The 13,329-nt window shown below is 40.2% G+C and overlaps 1 protein-coding gene across 4 annotated transcripts in view; it reads left to right on the forward strand.

The window, feature by feature from the left end:
- The window catches only part of eIF2D (eukaryotic translation initiation factor 2D), an 80,978-nt gene that overhangs the window by 19,684 nt on the left and 47,965 nt on the right, over positions 1-13,329 (forward strand). For 3 of the 4 annotated variants that reach the window (XM_053773778.2, XM_053773780.2, XM_053773779.2), the window contains one exon: positions 10,059-10,235. The exons of the other annotated variant lie outside the window; for it this stretch is intronic. In XM_053773778.2, the coding sequence (XP_053629753.1) occupies positions 10,059-10,235 (177 nt within the window). The remainder of the gene's footprint in view (positions 1-10,058; positions 10,236-13,329) is intronic. 4 annotated transcript variants of the gene reach the window in all.

A 13,329-nucleotide genomic window follows, 5' to 3' on the forward strand; every position in this document is an offset into this window, starting at 1 on the left:
GGACCAGCTTGAGTCTTTGGACTCTTGTCACACAAAATAACTGCCCAGAGTCCTCTGTTTCTGGCACCTCTTTAACATTTCCCTAAAATGGGACATGGTTCTGTCACTGCACTTGTTGTAGAGATGGATTGTTTCAGCTTGCTCAGGGTGGTATTTTTCCACAAAACTTTGCAACCTATTCCACATGCCACACATGTCCCTAATCACTGAAGAAGGCACTTCCTCCACTCCCTCTTCCTCCTCCTCCTCCTCCTCCTCTGAAGCAAGTTCCTCAACTGTTTCTTTGGGCCCAGGGTGACTTATTTCACATTTGCACTCAATAAACAAGCGCCAAACACGATGAATTAATTGTGAAATGTTTGGATGAGCACACAGGGTAATGTTCACTCGAAGATAAACAAGCAGCCAGACTGACTCACGACTGCAGGTGCGGGCAGGCAGACAGGTCTGGTATGTGGGATGAAACACGGGGCACAGTGCGAAACTTGGGACAAAATTTAGCCGAAAAAACAGTTCTGAACTCGAAGTGCACGATACTCAGGGTGGACGAAACTTGGGGTTCCACTGTAATTATGTAGTAAAAATAGATATGCAGTTTTGATCAATTATAGAAAGAAAAAGAAAGAAATTATCAGTCAGGATATCTTTAAGATGATATTTGCAGTTGCTGACATTATGAATGCATAAGTAAGATCAGTCAGCTGTAGTGGTGTGGCAGAGAAGATCGGTCAGTTGATTGATAAAAAAATTCTTTTGACATTGTAATTTCTGTATTTCCATTCCAATTTAAGAGGCCTGGTTTAAGACCAGGCCATGAGAACAGTGATCCTTGGAACCATTGGTTGATACATTACATGTCATTTATGCTGCTTAACCCTTGAACAAAAATAAAATGATAGTACTTGGCTAAAGTCACAACATACTGTACTAAAATTTCCTGAGATCTGCTGTTTTAGTCCTCCAAACAATTTCTGTGGTCAGGTGCAACTTTGTCTCATAATAACATAAGAAAGAAGGAACACTGCAACAGGCCTACTGGCCTATGCAAGGCAGCTCCAATTCTCCCACCGGCTTAAGCCAGTGCCTTGACCTATTACCAAACCAGTGGTTTCCTATATCCTTCCTGAATCTGAATTTTTCCAATTTAAAGCCAATGCTGCGAGTCCTGTCTATGTTAGGTATTTTTAGCACGCTATTTACATCCCCTTTATTAATTCCTGTTTTCCATTTATACACCTCAATCATAGGTCCCAAGTACCATTCGTCTCCATTCACTCCTATCTAACACGCTCACGCACGCTTGCTGGAAGTCCAAGCCCCTTACCCACAAAACCTCCTTTACCCCCTCTCTCCAACCCTTTCGAGGACGACCCCTACCCCGCCTTCCTTCCCCTATAGATTTATATGCTTTCCATGTCATTCTACTGTGATCCATTCTCTCTAAATGACCAAACCACCTCAACAACCCCTCTTCTGCCCTCTGACTAATACTTTTATTAACTCCACACCTTCTCCTAATTTCCACACTCCGAATTTTCTGCATAATATTTACACCACACATTGCCCTTAAACAGGACATCTCCGCTGCCTCCAACCGTCTCCTCGCTGCTGCATTTACCACCCAAGCTTCACACCCATATAAGAGTGTTGGTACTACTATACTTTCATACATTCCCTTCTTTGCCTCCATAGATAACGTTTTTTGACTCCACATATACCTCAACGCACCACTCACCTTTTTTCCCTCATCAATTCTATGATTAACCTCATCCTTCATAAATCCATCCGCCGACACGTCAACTCCCAAGTATCTGAAAACATTCACTTCTTCCATACTCCTCCTCCCCAATTTGATATCCAATTTTTCTTTATCTAAATCATTTGACACCCTCATCACCTTACTCTTTTCTATGTTCACTTTCAACTTTCTACCTTTACACACATTCCCAAACTCATCCACTAACCTTTGCAATTTTTCTTTAGAATCTCCCATAAGCACAGTATCATCAGCAAAAAGTAACTGTGTCAATTCCCATTTTGAATTTGATTCCCCATAATTTAATCCCACCCCTCTCCCAAACACCCTAGCATTTACTTCCTTTACAACCCCATCTATAAATATATTAAACAACCATGGTGACATTACACATCCCTGTCTAAGACCTACTTTTACCGGGAAGTAGTCTCCCTCTCTTCTACACACCCTAACCTGAGCCTCACTATCCTCATAAAAACTCTTTACAGCATTTAATAACTTACCACCTATTCCATATACTTGCAACATCTGCCACATTGCTCCTCTATCCACTCTATCATATGCCTTTTCTAAATCCATAAATGCAATAAAAACTTCCCTATCTTTATCTAAATACTGTTCACATATATGCTTCAATGTAAACACCTGATCTACACATCCCCTACCCACTCTAAAACCTCCTTGCTCATCCGCAATCCTACATTCTGTCTTACCTCTAATTCTTTCAATTATAACCCTACCGTACACTTTTCCTGGTATACTCAGTAAGCTTATTCCTCTATAATTTTTACAGTCTCTTTTGTCCCCTTTCCCTTTATATAAAGGGACTATACATGCTCTCTGCCAATCCCTAGGTACCTTCCCCTCTTTCATACATATCCCCCCTAATTCTACGCCTTTCTAGAGAGTGCAGGTTCAGGGCCCTCAGTCTTTCCTCATAGGGAAGATTTCTGATACATGGGATCAACTTTGTCATCCTCCTTTGTATGTTTTCCAGTGCATTTATATCCATTCTGTAATACAGTGACCAAAACTGTGCAGCATAATCTAAATGAGGCCTAACCAAAGATATATAGAGTTGAAGAACAACCTGAGGACTTCTATTATTTATACTTCTTGCTATGAAGCCAAGGATTGTGTTAGCTTTATTGCGAACACTATGCACTGTTGTCTTGGTTTTAGATTACTACTAACCAGAACTCCTAAATCCTTTTTGCAATCCGTAATATTAAGATCTACATTATTTAATTTATATGTGGCATGGTTATTTTCCTGTCCAACATTTAAAACTTTGCATTTGTCTATATTAAACTGCACGAGTCTATTCAAATCATCCTGGAGTGCTCTAATGACCTCATTAGAATGAATTGGATGGTATAATTTTGGTGTCATCAGCAAATTTGCTTATGTCACTATTTATTCATTTACTAAAAAAGAGAAGAAGAAAAACTTTATAAAACTGGGATGCTTGAATGTGCGTGGATGTAGTGCGGATGACAAGAAAAAGATGATTGCTGATGTTATGAATGAAATGAAGTTGGATGTCCTGGCCCTAAGTGAAACAAAGCTGAAGGGGGTAGGGGAGATTTGGTGGGGGGAAATAAATGGGATTAAATCTGGAGTATCTGAGAGAGTTAGAGCTAAGGAAGGGGTAGCAGTAATGTTGAAGGATCAGTTATGGAAGGAGAAAAGAGAACATGAATGTGTAAATTCAAGGATTATGTGGATTAAAGTAAAGGTTGGATGCAAAAAGTGGGTCATAATAAGCATGTATGCACCTGGAGACGAGAGGAATGTAGAGAGAGAGATTTTGGGAGATGTTAAGTGAATGTATAGGAACCTTGGAACCAAGTGAGAGTAATTGTGGTAGGGGACCTGAATGCTAAAGTAGGAGAAACTTTTAGAGAGGGTGTGGTAGGTAAGTTTGGGGTGCCAGGTGTAAATGATAATGGGAGCTCTTTGATTGAATTTTGTATAGAAAGGGGTTTATTTATAGGTAATACATATTTTAAGAAAAAGAGGATAAACAAGTATACAAGATATGATGCAGGGCAAAATGTCAGTAGTTTGTTGGATTATGTATTGGTAGATAAAAGACTGTTGAGTAGACTTCAGGATGTACATGTTTATAGAGGGGCCACAGATATATCAGATCACTTTTTAGTTGTAGCTACACTGAGAGTAAAAGGTAGATGGGATACAAGGAGAATAGAAGCATCAGGGAAGAGAGAGGTGAAGATTTATAAACTAAAAGTGGAGGCAGTTAGGGTAAGATATAAACAGCTATTGGAGGATAGATGGGCTAATGAGAGCATAGGCAATAGGGTCGAAAAGGTATAGGGTAGGTTTAAAAATGTAGTGTTAGAGTGTTCAGCAGAAGTTTGTGGTTACAGGAAAGTGGGTGCGGGAGGGAAGAGGAGCGATTGGTGGAATGATGATGTAAAGAGAGTAGTAAGGAAGAAAAAGTTAGCATATGAGAAGTTTTTACAAAGTAGAAGTGATGCAAGGAGGGAAGAGTATATGGAGAAAAAGAGGTTAAGAGAGTGGTGAAGCAATGTAAAAAGAGAGCAAATGAGAGAGTGGGTGAGATGTTATCAACAAATTTTGTTGAAAATAAGAAAAAGTTTTGGAGTGAGATTAACAAGTTGAGGAAGCCTAGAGAACAAATGGATTTGTCAGTTAAAAATAGGAGAGGAGAGTTATTAAATGGAGAGTTAGAGGTATTGGGAAGATGGAAGGAATACTTTGAGGAATTGTTAAATGTTGAAGAAGATAGGAAAGCTGTGATTTCGTGTATAGGGCAAGGAGGAATAACACCTTGTAGGAGTGAGGAAGAGCCAGTTGTGAGTGTGGGGGAAGTTCGTGAGGCAGTAGCTAAAATGAAAGGGGGTAAGGCAGCTGGGATTGATGGGATGAAGATAGAAATGTTAAAAGCAGGTGGGGGATATAGTTTTGGAGTGGTTGGTGCTATTACTTAATAAATGTATGGAAGAGGGTAAGGTACCTAGGGATTGGCAGAGAGCATGCATAGTTCCTTTGTATAAAGGCAAAGGTGACAAAAGAGAGTGCAAAAATTATAGGGGGATAAGTCTGTTGAGTACACCTGGTAAAGTGTGTGGTAGAGTTATTATTGAAAGAATTAAGAGTAAGACGGAGAATAGGATAGCAGATGAACAAGGAGGCTGATTCCCACCAAGGCAGGGTGGCCCGAAAAAGAAAAACTTTCACCATCATTCACTCCATCACTGTCTTGCCAGAAAGGTGCTATACACTACAGTTTTTAAACTGCAACATTAACACTCCTCCTTCAGAGTGCAGGCACTGTACTTCCCATCTCCAGGACTCAAATCCGGCCTGCCGGTTTCCCTGAATCCCTTCATAAATGTTACTTTGCTCACACTCCAACAGCACGTCAAGTATTAAAAACCATTTGTCTCCATTCACTCCTATCAAACACGCTCACGCAAGCCTGCTGGAAGTCCAAGCCTCCTTTACCCCCTCCCTCCAACCTTTCCTAGGCCGACCCCTACCCCGCCTTCCTTCCACTACAGACTGATACACTCTTGAAGTCATTCTGTTTCGCTCCATTCTCTCTACATGTCCGAACCACCTCAACAACCCTGCCTCAGCCCTCTGGACAACAGTTTTGGCAGTCCCGCACCTCCTCCTAACTTCCAAATTACGAATTCTCTGCATTATAATCACACCACACATTGCCCTCAGACATGACATCTCCACTGCCTCCAGCCTTCTCCTCGCTGCAACATTCATCACCCATGCTTCACACCCATATAAGAGCATTGGTAAAACTATACTCTCATACATTCCCCTCTTTGCCTCCAAGGACAAAGTTCTTTGTCTCCAGAGACTCCTAAGTGCACCACTCACCCTTTTCCCCTCATTCACCTCATCTTTCATAGAACCATCCGCTGACACGTCCACTCCCAAATATCTGAATACATTCACCTCCTCAATACTCTCTCCCTCCAATCTGATATCCAATCTTTCATCACCTAATCTTTTTGTTATCCTCATAACCTTACTCTTTCCTGTATTCACTTTTAATTTTCTTCTTTTGCACACCCTACCAAATTCATCCACCAATCTCTGCAACTTCTCTTCAGAATCTCCCAAGAGCACAGTGTCATCAGCAAAGCGCAACTGTGACAACTCCCACTTTATGTGTGATTCTTTATCTTTTAACTCCACGCCTCTTGCCAAGACCCTCGCATTTACTTCTCTTACAACCCCATCTATAAATATATTAAACAACCACGGTGACATCACACATCCTTATCTAATACCTACTTTTACTGGGAAATAATTTCCCTCTTTCCTACATACTCTAACTTGAGCCTCACTATCCTCGTATAAACTCTTCACTGCTTTCAGTAACCTACCTCCTACACCATACACCTGCAACATCTGCCACATTGCCCCCCTATCCACCCTGTCATACGCCTTTTCCAAATCCATAAATGCCACAAAGACCTCTTTAGCCTTATCTAAATACTGTTCACTTATATGTTTCACTGTAAACACCTGGTCCACACACCCCCTACCTTTCCTAAAGCCTCCTTATTCATCTGCTATCCTATTCTCCGTGTTACTCTTAATTCTTTCAATAATAACTCTACCATATACTTTACCAGGTATACTCAACAGACTTATCCCCCTATAATTTTTGCACTCTCTTTTGTCCTCTTTGCCTTTATACAAAGGAACTATGCATGCTCTCTGCCAATCCCTAGGTACCTTACCCTCTTCCATACATTTATTAAATAATTGCACCAACCACTCCAAAACTATATCCCCACCTGCTTTTAACATTTCTATCTTTATCCCATCAATCCCGGCTGCCTTACCCCGTTTCATTTTACCTACTGCCTCACGAACTTCCCCCACACTCACAACTGGCTCTTCCTCACTCCTACAAGATGTTATTCCTCCTTGCCCTATGCACGAAATCACAGCTTCCCTATCTTCATCAACATTTAACAATTCCTCAAAATATTCCCTCCATCTTCCCAATACCTCTAACTCTCCATTTAATAACTCTCCTCTTCTATTTGTAACTGAGAAATCCATTTGTTCTCTAGGCTTCCTTAACTTGTTAATCTCACTCCAAAACTTTTTCTTATTTTCAACAAAATTTGTTGATAACATCTCACCCACTCTCTCATTTGCTCTCTTTTTACATTGCTTCACCACTCTCTTAACCTCTCTCTTTTTCTCCATATACTCTTCCCTCCTTGCATCACTTCTACTTTGTAAAAACTTCTCATATACTAACTTTTTCTCCCTTACTGCTCTCTTTACATCATCATTCCACCAATCGCTCCTCTTCCCTCCCGCACCCACTTTCCTGTAACCACAAACTTCTGCTGAACACTCTAACACTACATTTTTAAACCTACCCCATACCTCTTCGACCCCATTTCCTATGCTCTCATTAGCCCATCTATCCTCCAATAGCTGTTTATAACTTACCCTAACTGCCTCCTCTTTTAGTTTATAAACCTTCACCTCTCTCTTCCCTGATTCTTCTATTCTCCTTGTACCCCATCTACCTTTTACTCTCAGTGTAGCTACAACTAGAAAGTGATCTGATATATCTGAGGCCCCTCTATAAACATGTACATCCTGAAGTCTACTCAACAGTCTTTTATCTACCAATACATAATCCAACAAACTACTGTCATTTTGCCCTACATCATATCTTGTATACTTATTTATCCTCATTTTCTTAAAATATGTATTACCTATAACTAAACCCCTTTCTATACAAAGTTCAATCAGAGGGCTCTGATTATCATTTACACCTGGCACCCCAAACTTACCTACCACACCCTCTCTAAAAGTTTCTCCTACTTTAGCATTCAGATCCCCTACCACAATTACTCTCTCACTTGGTTCAAAGGCTCCTATACATTCACTTAACATCTCCCAAAATCTCTCTCTCTCCTCTACATTCCTCTCTTCTCCAGGTGCATACATGCTTATTATGACCCACTTTTCACATCCAACCTTTACTTTAATCCACATAATTCTTGAATTTACACATTCATATTCTCTTTTCTCCTTCCATAACTGATCCTTCAACATTACTGTTACCCCTTCCTTTGCTCTAACTCTCTCAGATCCTCCAGATTTAATCCCATTTATTTCCCCCCACCGAAACTCCCCTACCCCCTTCAGCTTTGTTTCGCTTAGGGCCAGGACATCCAACTTCTTTTCATTCATAACATCAGCAATCATCTGTTTCTTGTCATCTGCACTACATCCACGCACATTGAAGCATCCCAGTTTTATAAAGTTTTTCTTCTCTTTTTTAGTAAATGTCTACAGGAGAAGGGGTTACTAGCCCTTTGCTTCCGACATTTTAGTCGCCTCATACGACACGCATGGCTTACGGAGGAAAGATTCTTTTCCACTTCCCCATGGACAATAGAAGAAATAAAGAAGAACAAGAGCTATTTAGAAAAAGGGGAAAAACCTAGGTGTATGTATATATATATGCATGTGCGTGTCTGTGAAGTGTGACCAAAGTGTAAGTAGGAGTAGCAAGATATCCCTGTTATCTAGCGTGTTTATGAGACAGAAAAAGAAATAGGTATCTAATCATTATCATAATCTATTCTGGAATTTTGCTAGTATCTTCCTGAGTAAAAACTGAGAGGAAGTAAGAATTGAAAATTTCACACATATCCTTAACACTGTCAGTGATCTGACCTGAGTTACTCTTAAGTGGGCCTATCTTGTCCCTAATCTTACCTCTGTATAGCTGAAAGAACCCTTAGCCTCATAATCCCTTTTTGCTTTTCTTATTCCTTTTTTTATTCTCTAATTGAATATTTTGATTTCTTAACTGCTCCTCTCCTCTTGTGATACACCTATATATGCCTCTCTATCCTCACTATCAGGTCGTGGTGTAGGGCCACGGGATGTGCTCCCAGAGTTTCTCCTTCCCCTTGGAACAACATATGAAACACTACCAGACCGCATGTTACGTAGTACATACTGCCGCTTCACTGGGGAATATTCACTCTCACTGTCACTAGAACTGCTTTCAATGGCCTTGAAATCACTATCACTATCACTGCTAACATCTGGGTGTTGTACACGACCAAATAGTTTCCTCTTTCGTCCTGGTACAGGCGAACGTGAACATGAACAAGCCGGCCCAGCACCAGAGGTGGAAGGTTGTGGGTCATCTGGGTTTTCATCACTAATTACGTTATCCTGGGCACTTTTTCCGGTTACACTCACTTCAAAACCCTGGAATTCACTGTCACTGACATTTTCATCGCTGTTAGAGCTATCACTTGGGAGCAAAAGACCTCCAGTCCGCCGAGGAGTGAGGAACTTCTTACCGAGAGGCATGGTGAAAATGGACTAACAACATGGCGTTCCCATAATGCACCGCTGGGTCCCAGATTTTTTTCACAGGGTGCACACCGACCACTGAGACCCATTCTCTCTCATGTAGGCCTACCAGGCCTTTCGCGCTTGATTTGAAGCCACTAGAATTTGTGCGTATAAATACGTCAGAAACATTGGCTCGTAAGACGTATTTATACGTCGGAAACAGTCAAAGGGTTAATCCAAAAACACGGTCAAAGTTTTTTTTTTCTCATTACGCACTGTGTGCTGCAGGATTTTTTTTTATACTGCGCACACTGACCACATAGACCCATTCTTTCATATGTAGGCCTACCAGCTTTCTCTCGCTAGATTTGAGGGCGCTAGAATTTAGGCGTACTAGTACGTCAAAAACCCTGGGACGTCAAAAACCCTGGGTTAATGAGATTAGATCAATATATTGAGAGCCTAAATCTGAAACAAAATTCAGTATTCAGAAAGAATTTGATATTAGTATTATTAGCATATTCCAGATTCTATAAACCTTGCAAATTTTGGGATCAACTGTGCAAAGAAAGCAATTTTGCTTGTTTCCTTTTGAAAGAGAATTAAAACGGCAGTGTCAGAACATAAATCAGAAGCAGTGGATTAAATAAAGAAAATTAGAAATATCACCATTATTCATAGTTGTCTTGCTGGAAACGTATTGACACCACAATCCAAATGACTCTCCTAGTCACAGTTGCTGACATGGTAAAATAAAACGAAATTCATTTTAAATTAAAATTCAATTATAAGAAGGTTAGATTAAAAAATTTAAATCATATTGTATATTATGCTGTATATCAGGCTGGAAAATGCTTCTATGGTCATTAGAATACAGTACATTATACAAATAATATTTACTGCTTATAAAAGTATGAATTTAATAAACCTTCAGGTACAAAAGGACCCTGTGTTCTTCATGCTTGAGAAGGACAAGGAAATTTACCCTACAGTTTACATGCTCTGGAGACACCCAGATCTTTTGCACATCTTTACCACACACGCACAGGTCATTGATGTCTTAGCAGGTGGAGCAGATCTCATGTTACCTGGAATTATTACAAAGGGGGAGGTAAGTTTTTTGAAGTTGAATTGTTACAAATGGTGAAGCCATTATAATAGGTTCCATTAAGCTATATAAATATATATGTACATATATTGTACCATAAATCTGCAAGATAAGCAGTGTTATTATGTTGTTTTGTATCGCTTTGTAATAATGTCTTTATATTGGTGTATTAGCAATCGATATTCATGATCTACTTGATGGTGACTAGACAGCTGTCTAACCAGTTTCCTCTATATTCATAATTTTTTGTACTTGTCTTTTGATGTATGTATGCCTTTTGCTTATGACATATGCTTTTGGGAAATTCTGAAGAGAAGGTGCAAAGGTCTGTAGATGAATTTGGGATGGTATGCAAAAGAAGGAAATTAAAAATGAACATAGGGGCTTTTTATATAGTAGTATGTCATTGATGTCAGCTAGGCCTGTATACCATGTACATTTTTTTTTTTTTTTTTTTTTTTAAACAAGTCGGACGTCTCCCACCGAGGCAGGGTGACCCAAAAAAGAAAGAAAATCCCCAAAAAGAAAATACTTAAATCATCATTCAACACTTTCACCACACTCGCACATTATCACTGTTTTTGCAGAGGTGCTCAGAATACAACAGTCTAGAAGCATACACATATAAAGATACACAACATATCCCTCCAAACTGCCAATATCCCAAACCCCTCCTTTAACCCTTTGAGGGTTTTCGTCGTACTAGTACGTCTTACGCGTAGGGGTTTTTGACGTACTAGTACTCATAAATTCTAGCGGCCTCAAATCTAGTGGGAGAAAGCTGGTAGGCCTTTATATGAAAGAATGGGTCTATGTGGTCAGTGTGCGCAGTCTAAAAAAAATCCTGCAGCACACAGTGCATAATGAGAAAAAAAAAACTTTAACCATTTTTTTTAATAAATCAGCGACTTTGCAGTGTATTTTCGTATGGTATTTATTGTTGTATTCTAGTTTTCTTGGTCTCATTTTATAGAATGGAAGACATATTACTGAAATTGAGATGATTTTGACTGGTTTTACAATGAAAGGTGCCTTGAAATTGAGCTCAAAGTAGCAGAAATGTTCGATTTTTACCAAACTTCAAAAGTAAACAAATCGTGCCAAGCATGCAATACACGTCAACTGGTGAGTCTAATATTCTTTCACAAGTGCACCAATAATATTTATATCATTTTTTACACTAATATTGCTGCACACTAACAGCACCTTTCAAGGCAGGTGAAATTGCCGACCTAGAAAATGTACAGAGAACTTTCACGGCGCGCATAACGGAGATAAAACACCTCAATTATTGGGAGCGCTTGAGGTTCCTAAACCTGTATTCCCTGGAACGCAGGAGGGAGAGATACATGATTATATACACCTGGAAAATCCTAGAGGGACTAGTACCGAACTTGCACACGAAAATCACCCACTACGAAAGCAAAAGACTTGGCAGACGATGCACCATCCCCCCAATGAAAAGCAGGGGTGTCACTAGCACGTTAAGAGACCATACAATAAGTGTCAGGGGCCCGAGACTGTTCAACTGCCTCCCAGCACACATAAGGGGGATTACCAACAGACCCCTGGCAGTCTTCAAGCTGGCACTGGACAAGCACCTAAAGTCAGTTCCGGATCAGCCGGGCTGTGGCTCGTATGTTGGTTTGCGTGCAGCCAGCAGCAACAGCCTGGTTGATCAGGCTCTGATCCACCAGGAGGCCTGGTCTCAGACCGGGCCGCGGGGGCGTTGACCCCCGGAACTCTCTCCAGGTAAACTCCAGGTAATGCAGTAGTCTGCATAACAGTAAATCTTATATTTTTTGTGAGAATAAAAATTCAAAGTGGAAAGCAAAAGAATATAAGAGGGGCCTTGAGACGTGACTAATGACTAGAGGAAATGTCATTTTAGTGCCAGGAATGTCTTTCTTGTTTATTCTGGACCCTATTCTGAAATTGGCATCTTTTGAAATTTGTGTGAAATTGGCAAAATTGCTAAATTCTGACCACTGTACTGGATAGTTGAATTTATAAATGGGTGGTTTCTTGCACCCATTCGATAGAAAAATGGAGTTCTAGCGAAATATTCATGTTTTTTGTCGACTAGTACAGTGAAATTGGCCGAAAATGGGGCTCAAAGTGGGCAAAATCGCCGATGCGTAAACATCGCCGAGACCGCTAACTTTGCGAGAGCATAATTCCGTAAGTTTTCTATCAAATTTCAAACTTTTGGTGTCGTTATGATCGGGAAAAGATTCTCTATCTTTTCATAAGAGAAAATAATTTTTTTTTTTTTTTAAATTTGGCCGACCCTGAGAACGACTTTCGGAGAGGGCCTGTCGACCCTCAAAGGGTTAAAGTGCAGGCATTGTACTTCCCATTTCCAGGACTCAGGTCCGACTATATGAAAATAACCGATTTCCCTGAATCCCTTCACTAAATATTACCCTGCTCACACTCCAACAGATCGTCAGGTCCCAAGTACCATTCGTCTCCATTCACTCCTATCTAACACGCTCACGCACGCTTGCTGGAAGTCCAAGCCCCTTACCCACAAAACCTCCTTTACCCCCTCTCTCCAACCCTTTCGAGGACGACCCCTACCCCGCCTTCCTTCCCCTATAGATTTATATGCTTTCCATGTCATTCTACTTTGATCCATTCTCTCTAAATGACCAAACCACCTCAACAACCCCTCTTCTGCCCTCTGACTAATACTTTTATTAACTCCACACCTTCTCCTAATTTCCACACTCCGAATTTTCTGCATAATATTTACACCACACATTGCCCTTAAACAGGACATCTCCACTGCCTCCAACCGTCTATTTTTAAAAAAATAATTCTTATAACACTTCTGCTTTGTAAAAACCTCTCATAAGCTACCTTTTTCTCTTTTATCACACCCTTTACTTCATCATTCCACCAATCACCAATCACATGTACCTGTAGTAAATAAAGATATTGTTATTAGTATATAGGAATGAGCTATGTGATGAGAGTAACCAAAAATTTAGATAATGAAAGATTGGATGTATGTTTAGAAGGAGGGAATATGGAGGAAGTGAATGTGAATGACAAAAAAAAAGAAAAGGTGGGTAGTGCATTAAGGAATCTG

This window comes from Cherax quadricarinatus, chromosome 7 (assembly GCF_038502225.1).
Source record: "Cherax quadricarinatus isolate ZL_2023a chromosome 7, ASM3850222v1, whole genome shotgun sequence".
NCBI classification, from domain to species: Eukaryota; Metazoa; Arthropoda; class Malacostraca; order Decapoda; family Parastacidae; genus Cherax; species Cherax quadricarinatus.